The 24,299-nt window shown below is 40.3% G+C and overlaps 2 protein-coding genes across 2 annotated transcripts in view; one reads left to right on the top strand and one right to left on the bottom strand.

The window, feature by feature from the left end:
- Positions 1-24,299, bottom strand: part of LOC134003428 (peroxiredoxin-like 2A) — a 283,623-nt gene that overhangs the window by 14,395 nt on the left and 244,929 nt on the right. The gene's annotated exons all lie outside the window — the stretch shown is intronic.
- Positions 4,086-21,840, top strand: scn4aa (sodium channel, voltage-gated, type IV, alpha, a). Its single transcript, XM_062443136.1, has 25 exons — positions 4,086-4,355; positions 4,625-4,743; positions 6,258-6,347; positions 6,433-6,561; positions 6,766-6,857; positions 7,291-7,596; positions 7,685-7,748; positions 7,864-8,005; positions 8,149-8,346; positions 8,524-8,694; positions 8,810-8,938; positions 9,395-9,631; positions 9,735-9,908; positions 10,020-10,376; positions 12,857-13,294; positions 16,601-16,718; positions 16,850-17,004; positions 17,126-17,299; positions 17,432-17,554; positions 17,889-18,170; positions 18,752-18,805; positions 19,499-19,636; positions 19,746-19,850; positions 20,175-20,445; positions 20,540-21,840. The coding sequence occupies exons 1-25, from the start codon at positions 4,101-4,103 to the stop codon at positions 21,838-21,840; spliced, it is 5,622 nt and encodes a 1,873-aa protein (XP_062299120.1). The 5' UTR covers positions 4,086-4,100.

The raw sequence follows: 24,299 nt of genomic DNA on the forward strand, positions 1-24,299 counted from the left end.
GCCCTTGTTTGCTCTGTAGATCTGTCGTTTACAACTTAACCACATTCCAGGAGTGGTAAGTGCTGTTTAGTGAGGAGATATTTGCCATGTTGCCACATGATGTGTTTTTGAACTCCAAGCATCTTCAAGAGACCATTATCAAGTAAACAAGTCATTAAAATTGTTAAAAATATATGGTACATACACCTCTTGTCCCATGACTTCAATCTAGCACGTTCTTGAATTAAATCAAAGCTATCACTGCATGGGATAATATCTGCATATCTTCAAGTTGAACCAGGGAGGTAACTTGCTATATGAACTCCAACTGCCCCTTGTGACAAAAGCCAAAATCTGGTACTTAGTTTCCGGAGGTGAATATTGGCATTCACATTCCACGCCCAGCTAGTGTGACGAAGAGGTATCTGCATTACCCTGTCTATATCCTCAACAGGAATGTCATAGGTCACATGGCCTTCACTGACATGCAAGATGATATATATATTACTGTCGGTAAGGCTTCTGAAACCTAACTTTCCCTCGGTCTTCCTCAGTTTGCCACCTGTCCACAGTATGACTGAACAGGCACGGTCTTGTTACGAGCAGATTGTCTTCAGTCAGACTCTTAAAAATCAAACACTGTAAATGTAAATGTGTACGTCAAGCCATCCGCTTTGCTCTCAAACTTGGATTTTTCACGCAGGACTGTATGTTCGGGACATGTGGTCCAGATGGTGGTTAAATAAATGTAATGTTAAGATTAAGCATGATATACAGAATCTATTTTGACCGATACTGAATATCCCAGGCTTGTCTTTACTCTTGGCCCTTTAGCGTAGAGAGACACACGCTGATAAATGTAGTTACAAAACTTAACATGGTGCCAAAACGTATTATTTACCTAGCTGACGTGTGACAGAAACCCATCTTCTCTCTTGAGAAGACTTTTTTTGATATTGGCCGACATCCAACTGACATACCTAGCCTTTTTTTTTTTTTTTTAAATGGACATTTGATGGCTTCAGCAGAAACGATATGATGCAATGCAATCAGGAAATATTCATCATAAGCCACAGAGAAACACAACCATTCTCAGGATGTGTATTTTAAGGTTGGCTCACGGTCGAGAGCAGTGGGGCCCACGTCTCCCAGAGTGGGGGTAATGATGAGGGGGAAATGAGGGCTTGGAAGGGGGTGTGAAAGGAGTAGTACATAGGTGTAAGGCTGCCCAGATCTTCTCATGAGAGAAATGACACTAAGAGACTCTGTTGTTATGGGCAGTAAATCTACAGTTGGTTATTTTGGCAGAATAAAGGAAACACAGCTCACTCTCGTGGTATTGTTTAAGGGGAACTGAGAAGATGTCAGTTGTGTGTTTGAGTTATTAGGGTGAGTCGCTTTGATGAGTGATCGTGTTAAGTTGGAATGATTGAAGTCTGCGTTGCATGAACAGGGGATTTAGAGCCTGAAGTGTCATGTAGCCGGGTGGTGGGGGGTTGTAAAGTGCCGGTAAGGGTGCAGAGGCGGAAGCTTAGTGTGTTTGGGGGCCCTGTGTAAAATAGAAGGTAGTAGAGAGAGGAGTCAGCTTGGTAAGATAAGTTGGCATGGTGTCCTGTTTATCGGAGTGATGTGAGGCGCAGAGCGAAAGCTCAGCCAGGAAGGAATGAGCAGAGTCATCGGGGTTCTGTAACACGACGCTCCGTCTTGATTGCCTGTAGCAGCTGTGCAGCCACTGTATCTGTGCAAGTTTGTGTGCGTCTACTCACATATGCATGATTTTCTGTTCAAGTGAGGTGGTATGAGCGGATATTACCCTCCTGTGTGTGTGTGTGTGTGTGTGTGTGTGTTTGTGTGTGTATGTGTGATCAGTGGCTATCACTGTTCACCAATGTGTGTCTCTCTTAATGCCATGTTCACTGCTCAGTTTGAGCTCTGAGTCTTATAGGTGTGAACCCAATAACGCTTCTTTCTTGGCAGTCTGTTACCAGCTTGTTTGTCTGTTTTGGTGATTAACGCCATGTCTGTATTCTTTGCACTGACTCTGTATCTTCAGGAAATGTAGACATTAAATTTAACAGACATTATTGCTATAGTCATGCAACAATGCAACAAACAATATATGTTTTGTAGATTTTAATGACTTTGGATTATGTCTATAAATGATCCGTGTTATATTGTCATTTTGTCTGGAAACATTTCCCTTGACATTCACATTTTCTACTCAAAATTATGCAACATTTGCTAAATGCGTATTGATATTGCTGCACTCTTGCAAATACATTTTCCCACTGAATTTATTTTTGTCACCAGTTACACAGAGTTCTTGGTTTACATACTTCCACCATCAGCTTAAGTGTTTATAAAAATCTGATACTTATAGGCAAGAAGTGATGTCTTTTGATTTATATTGGAGTGACCATCCTAACTTGGCAACGTGTTCATCATTCAGAAGCATATTATGGCTAGATTCTATGTAAAAGTAAGAAAATACTATTGATTTATTATGATTGTGATAGCAGAAGCCTAACCTTAGCTGCTCCAGAGGAAAAAAATATGTGATCCTTACTGGTTGCTATCATCAAAGGATGTAAGCAAATGCCACTTGGACCTGATATGAAACGTCTAGCAGACATCAGATTTCATTTACGTGCACAGGTAATGTCATGGTCTCTTTAGACTGGTGGGAAAGTCCGAGCTCTCATCCTGAGTGTCTTTTTTTACCATCTTGATACTTTTAAGTGCTGGTGGTGTAGCGAGGTGAAGGGGTGCAGGATCAGAGATGTGAGGCACAGGTGGAGGGCAGGATTGAGGGAGGCTGGATGCATATCAAAGCAGATAAGACCTATGATTATCACCAACACCCAGGACACATATGGAGACATGAGGCTTTATCACTGTGGTGTCCAAAGTTTTTGGCTTGTGACCCATAAAAACAAAGCTGTGTCTACTTGTCTCTCATCCCAGGTTTTAAACCAAAGAGTGTTTTTCACCTTCTAAACTGTTCAGATTAAACTGTTGTTCAAAGTCAGAAGAGGTAAAACGATCAAAATGTTTCACAAAGCAAATAATCTGAATAGCAGAACTTTGATTTACTTCCTTCCTTTCCCATAAATCATTTCATGGCCTCACACAGATATCATGGGACCCACTGGAAGACTCCCAACTAGGCTATGAACCACTGTAACACAGTAGTGCTGAAAGGACCACAAAATCAATCAATCGATCAATTAACTTGTCATTAAAAGTCAAGTAAAGATACCAAACTTCTCTTAAATATGTCATTTTTAATTTTCACTATATTTTCACAATATTTCATCTATAGGGAATTTGTCATTATTTTAATTGAATGATTTAATTGATTGATGGATTAATCGGTGATGAAAATATTGGTAATTGTTAGTAACACAAAATACTACATTCATACATGATCCTGCCATATGAAGTTGTTGTAAAGGGGTGCAACTAGAAAAGAGATAAGAGATGTTGCTCACCATGTCGAGCCCGGAGAGTTTGCAGTTCCTTTCAGCTCTCTGTTTTAATTTTACAGCCCGCAAAGTAGTTTTAGTTCCAGCCACTGCTTTCATCAAGGTAGCTTTCAGATATGCCGTGATAAGCCCACTGTACATTACTTGACCTGGGAGACAAATAAAGTTGTTGACTAGCTGATGAAATTGTGGAGATTTTAGTAGCTGGAGACACAAAATACTCACAAGGGTTGGTGGAGAACAAAACAGAGCTAAAAGGAGGACTTAAATTCATCAGGTGGCCAGAGACAGAATGCTAAATGAATGGTAATGTTACTCTTTGCCCGGCGGATGTCTAAACAAGCCAATATTTGTTAACGTGTTGGTTTAAAAAGTGATGTCAGTGCTGTTTTTACGGCTTGTTACCACTGCTCCCTACTGACCAAAAATCTGTTAATACATGTGATTTCTGATCAAATGCTAAATGTTTGCTGGCTGGTCATTGTTTGTCCTGACCTTAAGCTACAACTAGACACATTTTAAAACATGACGAACTGCGGATGCTCATGTAATCTATTCTCTGTACTCACTCATCTTCCTCCCTCCAGCTCCTCTTAGGGAAACCCCGGTGTGGCGGTATCCCTTCGCAATGCGAAGATGGCATCCCTGCTCCCTCCCCCAGGCATCGATGTGTTCCGCCGCTTCACGCAGCAGTCACTGGCGGAGATCGAGAGGCTCCAGGAGGAAATTAAAAAGGCCCCAGTAGTAGCGGGCAAGGACGATGAAGAGTTACCAGTCCCACACCCTGATCTGGAAGCAGGCAAGGGTCTGCCCATGATCTTCGGAGAACCTCCATCAGAGCTCCTAAATACACCTCTGGAGGACCCGGACCCGTTCTACAAGGCACACAAAGTCTGTTTAAGATCATTTGTCATCAATCACACTTTGTTTGACTCTGTCCTCACATAACCTTAAATTATGAGAAGACGTATTAAAATTTCAGTTATTACTGTATACTGTGTCTCTCACATAATGTACAGTACACCATTTCATTTGTGATATGAACCTGTTAAATCTAAATGTTAAAATATTATTTCAAGATTGTTATCACCAAGTACTTATTAAACTGGATGTGGAATGTACTAGCTGGCATTCATACAGATGATCTCTTTGTTTTTCAGACATTCATTGTGGTCACCAAAGGAAACACGCTCTACAGGTTCAATGCTGAACCGGCTTGCTACATTCTGAGCCCCTTTAGTGTGGTTAGGAGAGGAGCCATCAAAATTCTCATACATTCATATCCTTTATACTATTGCTGCCAGAGATTGTTTATTATTTTATGCATTTTGGTTTGAACTAGATATAAAGTTCTGTGGTTGTTGAGGAGGAGAAAAGTCTGCTTATGTAAGGCAAAGCAAGTACATCTATGAAGCACATTTCAACAACGTTTTAATGTTGCATTTTTCATACAAGTTGAGTGCAATTCAAAGTTCTTTACAAGTGATTGACAAACACAACACAGGCTGGTAAATATGGATTGGGAGACTAATGCACACCAAGATACAAGTAAAATACAAAAAAGTAAATAAAAAAAGCCAATAAGAGATTAAAAAGAAATCTACTTGAATAAGACGCCAACAAAATACTAGAAAATGCATTCCCTTCGGAACATGTGCGTGACTGCTGACAGCTGAAATAAATCGTAAAACAATGCTGAAAATACTACAGACTTGTTAAGCGTCCCATTTTGTTAACAACTTTAATTAATTTAAATACAATTAAATATTTCGTTGTAAGAGATATGACAGTTAAGAAGTAGTGTGGCGGTTTCTCACTAATGGCCACAAGTTGGGGCGTCACGGTTCATGACTTATTTGCCAAAACAGAAAATAATTGACGTAATAACTGAACACACGGTGGCGCTATTGGTACCATGTTTTAATATGTTAAGCATTTCTACATGGGACACCTGTCCATAAAGGATAAATACTTCAGCAACTTTAGTTTTTGACTGTCAACTTTCAAACATTCCTCCCATATATTTGGCTTTATACATTTAAATACAAATAATAAAGAAAGAAAGAAAACAGTTGAAATCATAAAATAAAAAAATATGACTGTAACATTACAAAAAACATACAAAATACATTGATTACAATGAAAGTGTGTACAATGAAGATTAATTAAACTTTTTAAAATAATAATAAGTCTATAAAATTATAAGTCACTACATAAAACCTGGGTTAAAAAGATGGGTTTTTAGTCTATTTTTCAAAAATTTGAATATTTTCAGTGGTCTGGAGAGTAATGGCTGAAAGCAGCATCACAAAAGGTTTCTGTTCTGCTTTTTGGAACAGCTAATAGGGAACCGGACGCTCTGATGCTTCCTTGTTCATAAGCTTTCTGATCAGTAGTCTGGTGAAAGGCCAGTGCCTTATGAATTAATGAAATAATTTAATATCACCATGAAAACTAATAGGCAACCAGTGTATCGACTATAAAATAAATGTAGAAGCAAAATTCTGGATTAATTGTCGCTGATGTATTTGAAAATAAAAATATGCTAAAATAGAATAAGACACATAAAACAGGAGACTAAAAATTACAGTGCAGCTATATGGTGAAGTGCGAGATATGAATAGTTGGAAATGTAATTTAATATGAGTCCATGGTAAACAGAAAAGTCTTAAGCCTTTATTTAAAGAACTGAGAGTCGGAGTATATCTTAAGTTTTCTAGGAAATTGTTGCAGATATGTGGTGCATAAAAACTGTGCATGTAATGTCGTGTTTTTTCCTTAACCCTGAGTTAAATTATTTAGTATGTTCATCATGATTACGATTCTGTCGAATTGTGTATTCATGACGATGAGCAACCCACCAGCATGGAGTAAAACTGTTGAGTGAGTACATCATTCAGTACTTTATTGTGGGTTTCAGTGATACTGTTACATTGATGCTGACACATGTTGTGCAATTTCTTCATAGGTATGTTTTTACTGGTATTTATACCCTTGAGGCAACAATCAAAGTGTTGTCTAGAGGTTTCTGTGTTGGATCTTTTACATTCCTTCGAGATCCATGGAACTGGCTGGATTTCATGGTGATCAGCATGGCGTAAGTATCTGAGATGTGCTTATTGTGAGCATTTATCACATTGCATTTATCCAAGCCCAGTTGACTAAACTAAACCACATTTGAAAGCTGATCTTGTCAATGTTTTCTTGACTCTTTGTGTATTTTCACATGGACAGTAAAATTAACATATGCTTGCTTTTGCTCGTAATTGTGTTAATTTATGTCTGTTATGTCTCTCCCCAGATACGTCACTGAGTTTGTTGACCTCGGCAATGTGTCAGCCCTCCGGACGTTTCGTGTACTTCGAGCCCTAAAAACAATTACTGTGATTCCTGGTACTCTTCTCCTTCTTTTACTTCTTTTATTTAACATTTTATTAAACATTTTTTAAAACAGTTTGTAAGGTGCAAATAATATGGATTTAGAGTGTTAGTGAGTATTTTAGTAAATATGAGCATGAATAGTTTTCAGAGTCACGTTTCATCTTTTTCATTGGTGTGGTAATGTCAATTATGCATGTATGGATTATACTGTAATCTACAGCAGTGGTTTACCGTCTTTTACTGGCTTGTGACCACTTAAAGCAAAGTTTACCCTGGTTGAAAATGTGACCAGTCCAACAAAATCAATCTAAAATTGGTTTATTTTAATAATTTTGGGGCCTAAATATGTAAAATAACCCTGTAATTTATGAGCAATACAGTAATACAAAAATATATTTTTCTGGTTTTCAGTCTTGCTACTGACATATTATTTGTATTTTGTCAGGTTTGAAAACCATCGTGGCCGCTTTGATCCAGTCAGTGAAGAAAATGGTGGACGTCATGGTTCTGACCGTCTTTGCTCTTGCGGTTTTTGCCCTAGTTGGCCTTCAACTTTTTATGGGGAATCTGCGTCAGAAATGCGTGCGATGGCCCGTCCCCTCAAATGAAACAGACTTTTTTAACAACACCTCCATATTTAATGACACTGTGTCCTTTAATGACACCATGTCCTTCAACGACACCATGGGGTTCAACGATACAGCATATTTAAATAGTACCTTCAATTTCATTGAATATATCGAAAACCCAGGTATGTTTACAGATAGTATGTCCTGTTTTAAGTTCATGCTGTCCTCTGTGGAGTAGGTTTGACTCTGTCTTTTCATGTTTGGTTACAGATAATCAGTATTATGTGGAAGGCAGCCTCGATGCTCTTATATGTGGAAACAGTTCTGATGCTGGGTATGGATTTTTAAAATGACTTTTTTTAATCTTCACAATAATATTTTTGAGTTGAGTGTGTTTTGGGGGCTGTGAGAGCAATTGTAGCAGGCTGACTCTTCTTCCCTTTTTATAGAAAGTGTCCAGAAGGATACACATGCATGAAGGCTGGGGATAACCCCAACTATGGCTACACCAGCTTTGACTCTTTTGGCTGGTCCTTCCTAGCCCTCTTCAGACTCATGACCCAGGACTACTGGGAGAACCTTTTCCAGCTGGTTGGCACTTCTTTCATTTGTCAGAACTATGAATTATTTCCTCAGACATTAGCAAAACTTGGAACAATTTTCTTTTTAACATCTCAGTCATGAAAAGAAATTTGTCCTTAGTTCTCGTAGCTTCTTTTTTGCTCCAAACACAGATCCTACGGGCGGCTGGAAAGACATACATGCTGTTCTTTGTGGTGATTATCTTTCTGGGCTCCTTCTACCTCATTAACCTGATCCTGGCTGTGGTAGCCATGGCTTATGAAGAACAGAATCAGGCAACCCAGCGAGAGGCCATTGAGAAAGAGGAGGAGTTCCAGCGACTACTAGAGCAACTCAAGAATCAAGAACGGGTAACTATCACAAGAAATAATGCTAACCATGCAGCTATCCATATATATCTACAATTACTTTAAAATAGCTAAGGACTTCGAGAAAAGCAGTGCTTTAGAACCACTGAGATTAGCAACAGATGGGATTTGATTTATCCCATCCATTGCCAATGAAGTACTGTATTTTCTACCAAACAGGCCCAACTTCTTGGGAGCCAAGCCACTCTAACCAGTAAGAAGTCGCTCAGTCATTGCACAGCGTCTGAGTTGGCAGATGATGAACAGAGCCTCGAACCTGACGAAGTTGTCAAGGATTGTAACGGGAGAGTCATTCCCAAGCTACTGGTCAGATCGCCGACCATGGTGCAGGTTAGGCGAGTTAGTCCAGAAACAGTTAATCTTCTTGGTTTTGATTGTTTTGAAAAGCTTTCAGAGGATCCATCATGAGCTTATGACTGATGATGTTGCTTTTGATATTTTACAGCCTGCTGCCGATTATGAACTCAGAGAGAAGTCATTAGGCTCCGTGCACAGCATGTTTCATCTGGACCAACCAGGACCGAGAACGAGATCTGCTAGCGCTGTGTCTGTGCTCACTGCTAAGGAAGGTAAAGTGGCCATGGAGAAAGAAACTTAACATTGATCAAGACAATTATATATACAAAATCCACATTTACAATTTACTTATGAAACCATAATGTCTATTTTAGGTTACAGTTTTGTGATTAAGTAGCAGGCTGTACAGATTTGGAAGTGTCGAGTCCCTCCAGGGAACAAAAAAATACACAAGGCTTAGTTGCAAGGACTATAGAGGCGATGCCTTAATGTGAGCTGTAATTGCTTAGATAATCAAGCAGTTATTCATATTATACACTCATGTATCCAAGGCCAACACAGTAGTATTGTCTTGAGCTTGCCACAGTTGGGTTAAACACATTGTGTATGGGAGAAATCCGAGGACTATTTCAACCTAGCATAGAGGAGAATTTTCATATCAACTAAAGATAATCCATATGCTTCCATAAAATTGATAGTATGCTACTTCCTCTCTTTCTGTGTTTGTCTAGAGTTGGAGGAGGCTCAGAGGCCGTGTCCACCTGGGTGGTATAGGTTTGCCGACAGGTTCCTGAAGTGGGACTGCTGCGAGAGGTGGGTGGTCATTAAAAAGTGGATGCACTTTGTGGTGATGGACCCTTTCGTCGACCTGGCCATCACCATCTGCATCGTGCTCAACACCCTCTTCATGGCCATGGAGCACTATCCCATGACCCCAGAGTTTGACTACATGCTCTCAGTGGGGAATCTGGTGAATATGCGCCACATTACATTTAAGTTACACTGTTTAATAGGTTCCAACACCTAACACCTGATCTTGTCAGTGGCTGTAAAAGAAAATATTTACCCTTTAGGTTTTCACTGGGATCTTCACATCAGAAATGGTCTTTAAGCTCCTTGCCATGGACCCCTACTACTACTTTCAAGTTGGCTGGAACATTTTTGACAGCATCATTGTCACCCTCAGTTTGGTGGAGTTGGGGCTGGCGAATGTCCAGGGCCTGTCCGTCCTCAGGTCCTTCCGTTTGGTGAGACACACTCATTTAATTTATTGGTATCTATTTAAATGATATTACTTCTTTAGTGTTTTTATTTGTCATTATGTTGAACTATTTGTTTCTGTCCTCTGTTGGAGGTAGCTTCGTGTCTTCAAACTAGCCAAGTCCTGGCCCACGCTCAACATGCTGATCAAAATCATCGGTAACTCAGTAGGAGCTTTAGGAAACCTGACTTTGGTGCTGGCCATCATCGTCTTCATCTTCGCTGTGGTGGGCATGCAGCTCTTTGGCAAGAACTACAAGGAATGTGTGTGCAAGATCTCCTCAGATTGCGAGTTGCCACGCTGGCACATGCACGACTTCTTCCACTCTTTCCTCATTGTTTTCCGCATCCTGTGCGGGGAGTGGATAGAGAACATGTGGAACTGCATGGAGGTGGCCGGGACGGGAATGTGTTTAGTGGTCTTCATGATGGTGATGGTCATTGGAAATCTAGTGGTGAGTGCAACAGCTGTTCACTTACTACTGATACATTGTCTTAAATCTGAAATAATGACTGATAGAGACTTTTAACTGCACGTTCAGACTGCAGACATCATTACATCAATGACAGGAGCTGCACTCGTGGGCGTTTGTTCCTTCAGGGGAAAGATTAACTTCTTTTGTGAACGTCAGAGCAATAAAGCAGAAACTGTGTCTGAAACCGAAACTGACACTAAAGTTAAACAACATCGTGCACATTTCAGTTTCAAGTAGAAAGTTTCTTCCTCTTTTAGCTGCAAAAGCAGGGCAAAGGTTCATGTGTTGGACATTAATGCTACAGTGTAGGCAGTTTCACATTTTGATTATACTGTCCCTTATTTGAGCTACTTGACATCAATGAGGGGATTGCTTGTTCATACACAGTGATATAAATGTTGATTTGAAGGTGGTAAACATGTGATGACACTATAATCTTTACAGCAAATAACTGTTGCTCAGTTTAAGGATACCATCAGGGTAAAATGAAAGAACATATTAATATCTTATGGCTGTGTTGATGACTGTACATTCATCGCCTCTTCTACATAAATCATAAGCAGACAGTCGCTCCCGAGCTCACAGATGCTCCCTCTCTGAACAACTGTCACTGCTGTGTGAAGCTGTAAAGCTGACAAACTATTTTGCAAAATCTTTCTAAATCTAACAGTTATCTTATTATAATGCCAGGAGATTTTGCGGTCAGCAAGTCTATTGTTAACCCCTCCGCTGAGGGATGCCGACGACAGACAGACACAGCTGGGGAGTACAGTTATTTCCAACAGGGGGCATTACAGTAAACTAGGCATTACAGTATGACTAAGTATGATAAGACAGTACATCATGAAGTGTTATTTTTGGTCACTGTAATGCAACTTAAATAACTACTTGAGCAATGCAGTAAACACAGATGTTCACAGATTCTAAAGTAAAGAATATCACCATGTAATATTTCCTATAACAACTGTTACATTCATTCATGTGTACTAATGTTTTCACACAATGAATTTGTGAGAAGAAACAGCAGAGTTTGTGATGCTTGGTAAAGAACCAGAGCATGGAAACATTGTGCGTGACATTTTATCTTGGCATCACAGAACAAGCACATACAGATGATGCAGATGATCGCTCTCAGACATCAATACAGCATCATATTTAATGACCGAAGCCAAAACCATTTCCTGTGAGGTTATTCTTAGATATAAAACGGAAATGCTGAACAAAAGTGTTGCGCCGGATTCACCGTGCCAAAATTGTTACAGCTTTTTCCTGTCACACCCCCCTCCCCCCTTCTCCAGCGTGCGCACACCTCACACATAAATTCACACTATTTGCACTGACATAAAGGCAAGGAGCGTGCTCACACACTTCACGGCAAGGAGGTTTCTATTTAAATCAAATGACTTGAGCCACCAAACAGTGGTTTTGACCTTGAGTATGTGCTAAGATCTGGCTCAAGCAAGCACGCTGCCACTGAGGGAACAAACACAGACAGCTGAGCGAGCAGAGCTCAGGTGGCAGAGGGACTGGGTGTTAAGGAAAAGTCATTTGATAGCAGATTGAACTGTAATTGATGAAGAGGTAATCACACCGACGCAGCAGTGCTGCAGTATATGGAGAAGAATGGATTTAACGGGCATGTTAATTAAGTAGTAGTTTGATATTTTGTGAAATAAGGTACCAGTTAAAAGTTTGGACACAGCTTCCCATTCCCTTTAATGAGAAAGTGTGTCTTTTTGACTGGTGCTGAATATATAAATACAATATGTTCGCTTTCTTGCCAAGAGTTAGATCAGAACATAAATGCCACTCTCACGTGTGTTCGTTAAATACAGCAAGATCCATAAGTCTGAGACCACTTTCACACTCAAGTCAATGAGAGAGTAGTCTCCGACCTTTTAAACCCCACTGTATATCTGTCCACTGTTGAGCTTGTGTTGTGTGCAGCTCATCCTCTCCCCTCTCAGCCCTCTTTACTGTTTCACAGCTCCTTCACTGGAATGCGAGAGATCAGCCTTCCCCATGGCCTGTGTAACAATGATCTCCCGCTAAACCTGGGAAATGGGAACCGAGAAATTGACTAACATGTTTTAGGAACTAAAGATAGCTGTGTCGGCAACAGGAGGCAGACGACATATTATTTACTGATGTAAATGTATTTGATATGTGATAAGAATTTAAGCTACTCACAGACTTTTGTGATTGGTTCAACCATTGTTGGCTCACTTTCACTAAAAATTGGGCATGTTTCAAGCTTGGCCACAAGAAAAATGTGAAGCTGAAGATGCAGCAGGGAATGATATGGGGATCAAATAAAATGGCATTTGTTTGCATTGACTCTTAATTCAGAAAATATTTAGGATAATTTAATTCTCCACACATAACTAAAAAATGACTGCATTGTAAAATATTGGTATGCATTTATCATTACCTCTCACTCCTTCATCCTCTCTCCTCAGGTTTTGAACCTCTTCCTGGCCCTGCTGCTCAGCTCGTTCAGTGGAGACAACCTCTCGGCAGGAGACGAGGACGGCGAGCTAAACAACCTCCAGATTGCAATTGGCAGGATCACATGGGGAATTAACTGGTTTAAAGCGTTCCTCATTCGAACTATCCTGCAGATGTTCGAAGGAAAGCCTCAGGAGTCCGAGGAGGGCCCTGGGGATGACGAGGACCCTAAAACGGAGGGAATTGAAATGAACCACTTGGAAGACAGTCAGAACTTCAAAATGACAGACGGGATTTCTAATTGTTTGGTTGAATGCCGGCCCTCTGGATTTATTGTGGATGGGGAGCTCATTCTCGATGTGCCAATTGCCCAGGGGGAGTCAGACTTTGAAAACCTGGGTGAGGATGATGAGGATGAAGATGATGCTGATGACAGTACTGACTCAGACGTTTTAGATGAGAAAGAGAACCATGATAACTCAGTAAGTAAATAAACCAATCTACCTACCTACTCTATGTGTATTTAGGATTCATCACCCACCAAAATAATAAGCCATGTGATGGACCTAAAAAAATCTGAAATCTAATGTTTAATTCTCCTGAAATTTGATATCTTGCTTTCAAAGCACTGCTGGTGTTTAAAGGCCCTGCGTGACCTTAGTACAGTACACCTACACTTCCTGTCTCTGATTACACCATTCATCAACTGTGTGGGTGTCTGCAGACTGTTTGTGACATTTTCCACTCACACTCTGTTGGCTTTATGTAACCTTTCAGGGTGGGTCAACTTACAACTTCATCATTCTGTTGATAAATGTGGTTTAATAAGCTCATGTAATCCAAGTCAAAACATATTGGATGGACGGTAGAAATGGGAAAGATTCTCATTTTAACAACAAAGAGTGAAGGTTGAAAGTATTTTGCACTGACAATGTAAATATGGCTTTAAACTCCTTGAATGATGAATGACTGACATGAGACGTCCCTATTTGTTTAATTTCCATACATACAGAAATTTTGGGTATATTTTGGGTAAGCTTCCTTGTTTTCTTTGTGACATATTTGACATATCTGTATAATTACAAAACAGAGAAATGAATAATGGCAGTTTGGAGAAATGTGGAGTGATGCACAGACTGAGTGAATTAGAGATTGTGTAGTTGTGGCAGAAGTAGCAAAAAGTCAATATTTTATGTCTTATTAAGAGGAGCCAAGCTCCCCCCTGGCTCCCCCCTGGCTCCCCTGTAGTTTACACCCTAGGCCTGTGGGGTGACAGGGCAGGGTGAAGCCTCCTGTATGATGAGGTGGGTTAGGGTGGGGGCAGAGGAAATGGATTGGATCTGTTCATCAGTTTGAAAGTCTGAGGATAAAAGGTGTTCCTCAGCTTAGAGGTCCTGCATTTTACACATCTGTACTTCCTGCCAGAGAGAATAAGGTAGGAGTGGGTGAAGCCTTTGGATAGATGTCCTGCAGAGATAGTAGGGACAGTCTTTACCACTCTCTGCAGCGTTTGTGGTTCATGTTGGTGGTGTTCCCATACTATGCAATGATGCAGCTGGTCAAGATGACATGCTGAATTCCCCGTCTCCTTAGAAAGTACAGCAGCTGTTGTGCTTTCTTTACAAGCTGGGTTATGTAATATACGACCAGTTGAGGTCATCACTAATGTGAACGCCCAGGAATTTAAAGCTGAATCAGACTCATGGATTGTCAGTGGTTGATGAGGTATTCTCTCCTTCCTCATCTCCACTATCATCCCCCTGTTTTTATCTTAGTTGAGAGGGAGGTTGTTGTTGTTGTCAAACCATGTCGCCCAGACTTGCCTCCTCTCTTCTCTTGTTTGCTGTTTGGTCGCTGTATTGATCAGACCAATGACTGTGGTGTTGTCAACAAATTTCAGGATAGTGTTGTCCTTATGTGAAGCGATGCAGTCGTAGGTGAACAGTGTGTAGCGCCACGGGCTGAGGATACATCCTTGTGGGGTTCTTGCCAGTGTTCATTAACACATTTAAGGTTGGATTTCCATTTCTGCCAGTGAGGAACTCAAACTACTGGTCACAGAGTGTGGGGGTTCAGCATCTTAGTTCTAGTTGGCAGAGGGCTATGTGCAGAGCTGCAGGAATAGTGTCCTCGGTGGATCTGTTGGGGTGGTATGCATCCTGCAGAAGGTCTTCTAGATGTGGTCCAGAACTTCTCTCTTTCGGCCTGTAGTCATTCAGAAAGGGGACTGGACTCCTTTTCGGGGACTGGGACCATGGTGGTGGTTTTAAAGCTGATTGGGACTGTGGTCTGTGCAAGAGAGGTGAACACATCAACCAGTACTGTAGCACATTTCTTGAGGGTCCTGCTGGGGATGTAATCTGGGCCTGCTGCTTTATGGAGGTTAACTCTCCGTAGGACTTTGTGCACATCAGCTGATGAGACAGTCAGCAGGGTTTGTTGCATGTTCTGAGTGTGTGAGAGCCACCTCTATGTTTGACGGTCGGCGGTCTCGAAGCAGGAATAGAATCTATTAAGCTGTTCAGGTAAGCAGATGGTGGTGTTACTTATTCAATCAGTGAAGGCTTGTTGGGCTTGCCACATGCGCCTGACATCAACAGTAGAGTCGTGGCCTTACAGTTCTTGTTTGTATTGTTGTTTTGCATCTATGATTGTTTTCTGCAGTCAGTATTTTAGTGTTTTGTACTCCACTTCATTGTCTGATCTAAACACAAGAGAGCGAGCATGCAGCATGTGTCGTACTTGACTGTTCATCCAGGGCTTTTTCTGATTTGGGTATTTTCTGTCTGTATGGTAGGTACTATAGTGTCAATCCAGGTTATCAGGCACACATTCAGCATAGTCCTCTGTGTATGAGTCCTCTTGTGTGGCTGCAGCTTTACACACATCCCAATCTGTGTGTGCAAAACAGTCCTGCATCATGCTGTCAGTATCTGGAGACCAAAGTTTGTTTGAGTTTTTGTCTTTAACTTCAAATGTGAGCTGTGCCTGACATCTCCCCGCATTTACTATACTGTCCACTACATTTACCCTCAGCCATTTTTTGAATGTTAAAATTCTCAGTTTGATACACATGAATGATATAGTTGCCTTAAAAAAATCTGATGACTGATATGATTTGAGTGACTGAAAAAAAAGTTACACGGCTTGAGTCTTGTTAACTTACCAATGACAAACAGATATCATCAAGTTGATGAATAGTAAAATAATAAAATCGTTTTTTAAGGACAATAAGCTTGTGTGAAAGGTATGTTTGTCGTCCTGCAAATTATTAAGTCAATTCTCTATTTCTTTTTTTCAGGAAAACTTCAAAGCTGAAAGTGGTATGCCCAGAAATGTCAAAGTGAGTAACTCTAGACCCAGAGTTACCTATGTTGTGTCTGAATTTATAAACAAAAATAATCCTTGTTTCCATTAAAAATGTGTAGACATGTTAATATTGTCACTATAAGGCAGTGGTCACCAACCCTGTTCCTGGCCAGCTGCTGCCCTGCGTGTTCTAGGTAGCTCCCCACTTTAACACACCTGATTCTAATTATTAGCTCGTTATCAAGCAGCTGAAGCTAGTCAAGGGCTTGATAATGAGTTAATTATTAGAATCAGGTGTGTTAGAGTGGGGGGATACCTAAACCATGCAGGGCTGTAGCTCTCCAGGAGCAGGGGTGGAGACCACTGCTATAATGTGTTCTGTATATTAGTGACTTCGTGACTTAGCTTCAATTGTGATTCTTGACTAGCTGAGGGGTGCTTTGGAGGACGATGGGGATTCATCAGTGTGCAGCACAGTGGACTACCAACCACCTGAGCCTGAACCAGAAGAAGTAGAAGAAGAGGAGCCTGAACCAGTGGAACCAGAAGCCTGCTTCACCGACGGTATGAAAAACCACCATAAAACAGAATCTCCTAACCACAAACTCATAGACGACGACGCAGTAATCGCTTTCCTTAACACCAGCGCTCACTGCTGTTGAACTCTAATCCGATATTCAATCCTCTCCTCTCAGACTGTTTCAGGCGGATGCCGTGTCTCGTTGTGGACATAACCAAAGACAGAGGCAAGAAATGGTGGAACCTCCGCAGGGCTTGCTTTACTATTGTGGAGCACGACTGGTTTGAAACCTTCATAATATTCATGATCCTTCTCAGCAGTGGAGCTCTGGTGAGTGCTGCCATCATTTAGAGCAACAAATTTAGATATATGGACTGTTTTAGGATGGTGTTAAGATACTGTAAATCTTTTAGGACATGTATCAAAGGTATCTAATATCCTCTATTGGCAGGCATTTGAAGACATACACATAGAAAGACGCCGAACCATCAAAACTATTCTGGAGTATTCTGACAAAGTTTTCTCCTACGTCTTCGTCATCGAGATGCTCCTTAAATGGGTCGCATATGGCTACAAGACGTACTTCACCAACGCTTGGTGTTGGTTAGACTTTTTCATTGTAGATGTAAGTTTCAGAGATCTTGATTTAGCGTTGGCTTGTGTGTGCATCTTTCTACAGAACATGTGAAGAAAATGTGTATTGTCAAATAAAGTCCATGGTAACACTTGAATAGGAAATGTTTTGATTCGGCCACAGATCTCCCTGATTAGTTTAGCTGCCAACTGGATGGGCTACTCTGAACTTGGACCAATTAAATCCCTCCGAACTCTAAGGGCATTGAGGCCTCTTCGAGCACTGTCAAGATTTGAAGGGATGAGGGTAAGTTGTTGGCCACAGATTGCTCATTTCATGAGGAAATTGTGTATGTCAGTAGTGTACAACAAGGTTTGACCAATGTGCATGGCTAACAATTATTTACAAGTTGTAAAACCTGTGATCTTTAATGCATTGTTTTACTAATTTTGCTGGATCTCCCCTACCATGTTTGTTGATTGCATGCTTACACCATGGCTGCAGTAACAGAGCTGATACAGGTAAGAGTGTGTATGATTTTAATGTTAACAACTCATACCAAATTTGCTGCTTAGACTTGATAATTTGATGTATTTATATATAATTATATTACTCTAACATAGTCCTCTCTGTCGGGCAGGTGGTAGTCAACGCTCTTATCGGAGCGATTCCCTCAATCTTCAACGTGCTGCTGGTGTGTCTGATCTTCTGGCTCATCTTCAGCATTATGGGAGTTAACCTGTTTGCTGGCAAGTTCTACCGCTGCATCAACACCACCACGGAGGAGCTTTTCGAGATGAGTGTGGTCAACAACCGGAGCGACTGCATGGCCATCATGGAAGCCACACAGGACGCCCGCTGGGTCAACGTCAAAGTCAACTATGACAATGTTGCAACAGGCTACTTGTCCCTGCTTCAAGTGGTGAGGAGGGGTGATTCTGTAACATGGAATTTGGGAAAGAAAATCCTGACTTAAAACATATGCTGTTGTTGACTGGCAATACCAGTCTGGAACCTCTTAGTTCATTTTGGATTTCCAAGGAACGTTATCAACAGGTGCAGACCAAAATGTCTCTGGACACAGTTGGATAGACATTAAACCAATCAGAGCAAGAACATGTGTATTGGTAAACTTTTACTTAGTCCTGTCAGAAGTTCAACAAACACATCTTTCTGGTCAACAAAAGCTTTAGGTGCAGTTGTTTGTTCTTCTTTTAGTTAAAATATGCCGTCCAGTTCATACTGTCACAATAGCAGATTCCACAAACCACTCCACATCGCCGGCAGCTTGTTTACGAAAATGCTCAACGGTGCTTCTCTGTAACATCATCGTATCAAACCTGCCCCATATTGGATAACCTGTTGTGGGGGCCCAGCAGTGTCTGCCAGAGCAAATAAAATTTGAGCTCACATTCATCACATTCATTAATTTATCTGGTTTGCAGGCTATGGTTGTTTTATACATTATCACACAGTTTGATACAATTTTCTCTGTATTTGCAGGCAACTTTTAAAGGTTGGATGGACATCATGTATGCTGCTGTTGACTCAAGAGAGGTAATTATTACAGGTCATTACAGTATTTTCAGTAACTCCAGTATTCAAACGTATATTTAACATTAAATATGTAAGTAACCCTTTGTTTTACAGTCACATGTGCCATCACTGTATGCTTTCTAATAAACTGAAGCTGAGACTAAAGACACTTCCTTAGGTACAAACTTAGTCTAATTTTCTATATTAATGTATATTTTGTTTCTGGTAAATTACTAAATTACTTAGAGCTGCAGTTGAGACATCTTATGGCAAAATACTCTTCTTACTTAAATATTAAGGCAGTTTTCCCAGAATGGAATAATAACAAAAAAATAACTCTTTTAAATAAATAATTAACTATTTTTGTATGTGAAGCGTCTATAGACAGAACGTTTTTGCCTGGTTATATATAGAAATAATTAAAATATAATGTAAGAAAAATCCAGTAGCTTTGCCAGGTGTTAATATATTTCCCTCCTCTTTTTCACACCACTTTGCACTTTAAGTTATGGAATATATGTGTAATATATACAGTATGGAGCAGATGGTGATGTTGAAGTGAGTACCCTGACTCAGGATCAACAAGTGCCCTTCCCGGCTAGTATTGATTTCCAGTATAACCTTCAAATCTCGCCAACCCTGTCTCACAATTACCTTTCTTACTTACTTAAAGGAAAATTATAAAGTTTATTTTTTCCTCTTTTTTTTTTTTAGGTCGAGGAACAACCTTCCTACGAGATCAACCTCTACATGTACATATACTTTGTCATCTTCATCATCTTTGGCTCTTTTTTCACGCTTAACCTTTTCATTGGTGTCATTATTGATAATTTCAACCAACAAAAGAAAAAGATAAGTATCACACACTTTATTTAAGAAGAAGTCTGCACCTGCACGCTTCACTTTTAAGTTCACAAAAGTTGTCCCTTTAATTTATATAATCTTTGTGTTGTGTCTGCACTTTGGAGATAAAGACATCTTTATGACTGAGGAACAAAAAAAATACTACGAGGCCATGAAGAAACTTGGTTCCAAGAAGCCACAGAAGCCAATTCCACGGCCAACGGTAATGATATAAGTTATTTACAACTGCATGTTTATTTCACTCACTGATAATATTATCTGTAGCATATTTAAATCAAAATCATTACATATTTAAGGGGAAAGACCCAAAACTATTATCTAACTGAATTGTTTGATGTTAGAAAGTATGAACGAGGTAAGCCGAAGTAATGATTTATCAGCTCGGCATGTGTGGCATGTCGATGTCATCAGTGAACTCTGCACCGACCTTTTCTACACACTGCTGGTGTGAACAGGTTAAATGACCATGCCTCTGTTTCTCACCTCCCAACCCCCCCTCCTCCTCCTGTCTCCCTTTGACCTGCAGAACCTAATCCAGGGTATGGTGTTTGACTTCATCAGTCAGCAGTTCTTTGACATCTTCATCATGGTACTTATCTGCCTCAATATGGTGACCATGATGGTGGAGACGGACAACCAGAGTCCAGAAAAGGAGGATTTTCTCTTTAAAGTCAATGTGGCTTTCATTATAGTCTTCACCGGAGAGTGTGTGTTGAAGCTATGTGCCCTGCGACAATACTTCTTCACCAATCCGTGGAATGTTTTTGATTTTGTTGTCGTCATCTTGTCAATAGCTGGTATGTACACTGTTGTAAAAGTTGCTATTACATTTAAACAGACAATACGTGTAAATAATCATCCCTAATTGCAATGTATCTCCTCTTATTTCAGGTACAATGCTCTCAGACATCATTGAGAAGTACTTTGTGTCACCAACCTTGTTCAGAGTGATCAGACTGGCCAGAATAGGCAGGATTCTACGTCTCATTAAAGGAGCTAAAGGCATTCGGACCCTTCTCTTCGCTCTACTGATGTCACTTCCCGCTCTATTTAATATCGGCCTCCTGCTCTTCCTCATCATGTTCATCTTCTCCATATTTGGCATGTCAAACTTTGCTTACATCAAAAAGGAGGCTGGAATTGATGATATTTTTAATTTTGAGACGTTTGGCGGTAGCATTATCTGCTTGTTTCAGATTACGACGTCCGCTGGGTGGGATTCACTTTTACTTCCGATGCTGAACAGGGAAGCCCCAGACTGCGATCCAACCTTTGATAATCCAGGCACGGATGTAAAGGGTAACTGCGGCAGCCCGGGCTTGGGCATGATGTTCTTCTGCACCTACATCATCATCTCATTTTTAGTGGTGGTCAACATGTATATCGCCATCATCTTAGAAAACTTCAACGTGGCGCAGGAGGAGAGTGGTGACGCCCTCTGTGAGGACGACTTTGAGATGTTTAATGAGACTTGGGAGAAGTTTGACATAGATGGAACCCAGTTCATTAAGTACAGCCAGCTCTCTGATTTTTGTGATGCCCTACAGGAGCCACTGAAGGTGGCCAAGCCCAACCGGCATCGCTTGATTGATATGGACCTACCCCTGGTCATTGGGGACAGGATCCACTGCCTGGATGTCTTGATGGCGGTCACGCAGATGGTTTTGGGAGACACGGTGGAGATGGCGGCAATGCGATTGAGCATTGAGGCTAAATTTATCCTGAGCAACCCCACCACAGACTCATTTGCGCCGATTACTACAACTGTGCGCCACAAAGAAGAGGAGTGGGCTGCTGTGGTAATTCAGAAGGCTTACCGCCACCACCTGCTGAAACGCTGCATACGCCACGCTGCTTTCATGCACCACTCTAAGAAGACGGAGAGAAAAGAGACAGATGGAGATCCGCCGGAAAAAGAGGGGCTGCTTGCACGAAAGATGGGTGTGCTTTATGGTAGCAATTTGGAACTCGCAGAGGAGATGGAGCAGACTGCGTTAGAACTTCTCGTAAGCCAACAGCCTCTTTATCCCGAGACATTGTCACATTACACAGAGGCCGAAGCTGGTCCAGAACCTCCTGAGCCAAATATCATGGTTGTACCTGTAGAAATTACTAATGAGGTTTTATTACATTCTGCCCCCAATCCATACCTCTTCGCCCTACAGGCAAATCTGAGAGAGTCGATTGTATAGCAAACAGTTTTTCACCAGTTGAGAAAGTTGTGTCAAGTGTCATTAATTGAGCTGACTTTCCACAATAGATGAAGAGGTTACACCAAGCAAATGAATGTTTAAACTGCTTTTTTTTTTTTACATAATTAAACTTGTTTTATTCATGCTAAATGTTATGTCTTGTTGGGTTAAGGGTGGAACTGAAGTGAATGTTTTTCTTTGATGATAATCACACAAACATCAGCAAATGTCATCACCATTAATACTGACTGGGCAGGGGGAGATGAAATAACATCATCATCATGGACCAGAATCTATGATATGATAGAAATGGAGAAAATATTTGCTTCCTCCAACACTTTCAACCCTTTTTCTAAATGTATTACCCAAATGTACGGAAGTCCTGAAAGGCAAGTGAGAAATTATTTTTCTGGAGACCCAATATGTATTTTCTGTCCTGTGTTTATGATTCAAGAACAGGTGGAAAACAAGGTCTTACCAAGATAATCTTTGTAAGTTTTTTTAATTTTTTGTTTTTCATCTGTGAAACAGGTGAAGAAAAACATTTGGCAGGTGAGTTTTTGTGTGTTTGTGTCAGGATTTTTAAAAAATGTTTGTTGTTGGATCTCAAGAAATAAAAAATCTCACTTGCCTTTCAGGGCTTCTGTACAAATGATTGAGGTCTGAAGCATTTTTCAGTTGAAGTTAATACACGCTATGATGGAGTCCGTCATTAATGCTGGCAATAACTTTGCTTTTGACATGGTTTTTACCAGAAAACTAAACCATCCAACTCAGTTTCCAACCAAAAGAGCAAGTTGAACACCACATGACAAAACCTGAATTATCCTCTCACAGGATTTTATGCTCATGTCATACACTGTGTGTACTTTTCAACATTTTTGCACACAAGCCTTTATTTTATGACTTTTTGCCTTAAAGTGAGAAGAAATCCAATGACTTTTTTTTAGCTTCCTCTGATATGACATGAATGCAGCACTATTATCCAACCCTAGTGAGCAGTAGAAAATTAGATTCATATTCACACGTCAGTACTTTACCATGAGAGCCACGCTTAAATCGTACCGTTTGAGACTTTTCATGTTTGACAAAATGAAACAGAGCAAATTCCTATTCCTGCTGCTTACTTAAAGTCACTTGTATGTGGAATCTCATCAATGCAAGGGCTCGACATGCTTACTCTTTCAATTAGACACTAAAGCACAATTTTTTCATGATGGTATTTGTACATATGTAAATGAAAATAAGGCTTACCTTGATCATATTTACCCCAGCCTACTGTTGAAACCCCGATCTCTGCTATTCATTACTAGTTCAAGGGAAACTTTAAACCTGGCCTTTGTTTTCCCATCTTTTTGTGTCTAAATGAGTAATGGGGACAATCATTTTTGAAATTGGTCCAGTATTGAGCAAGAACGCTGCAGACAGCAATAATGTAAGTCCACTACAAGGTACTCATTTTTGACACCCACAGGCTCATATTGTAATAATAAGTGTCTGACAGCATTATAGAAAAAAGGCCATACAGAGAAATAGAACATTTTCTTTACCTTTTCTTTTGATCCAGCCTGTTTGTTATTGTGTTTAATCTATATTCCTGCTAAAGTAGAAGTCTCAGTCGTAGAAATCATCTAAATATTCAACAATGACTTAACACATCTTTAAGGTTAACATTAAACTACACTTTCTGCACTCCAACAAAACACAAACTCCTCCTGGTACTCCTTTTATCTAACTCTGCCATGACTGAATATTTGGCTGACTTCAACAACTCTTGCAAGAATTCAGAAGACGACTTCCGGATCAAGCGAAAGATAAAGATCCATATCTTCTGTATGGTCCTTTAAATAACATTGTCAGATACTTATAATAATAATCTGAGCCAGTCAGTAGCAAAAACAAGCACTTTGAGTGGATGTACATTGACGGTGCATCGTGACCCCAAAGGATTACATTGCAGTCTGTTTAACATCTACCGACTGAAACATTGTTCAATCGTGGTCAAATTTCAAAAACTTGTCCACATTGGTCACTTACATATAATAAGATGGTACAATAGGGTCCAGGTTGAAGAATACAGATGTTTCCCTTCAACAATAACATGGGTCAGCTAATACAGTTAAAACATTTCTCCCCAACCGGCTCATTTAGAAAGGCCCAGTTTATATTGCACTATTTATATCCCTTCCAGGTCAAGTTAGAGCAGTTGACTTTATAAGATCTTCCTGTTTTCTAAGATGATTTCACCAGTAGTATTTGCATGTCTACTAAATGTTTCTTTTTCTATTTTTTTTTTTTTTTTGGTCCCCTTTGTATATCAGATGATCGTAAAACTCAAAGCATGCAGTCACTTCTCCTTTTCCTTTTGGTGGGTTTCCATGTCAGCAAGTTTAAAGGCTATCTGTGACTGTAAACTCAAGACTGGATGTTTACATTATTATTATTATATTGTTACGCTA

Source organism: Scomber scombrus, chromosome 21 (genome assembly GCF_963691925.1).
Source record: "Scomber scombrus chromosome 21, fScoSco1.1, whole genome shotgun sequence".
Classification (NCBI taxonomy): Eukaryota; Metazoa; Chordata; class Actinopteri; order Scombriformes; family Scombridae; genus Scomber; species Scomber scombrus.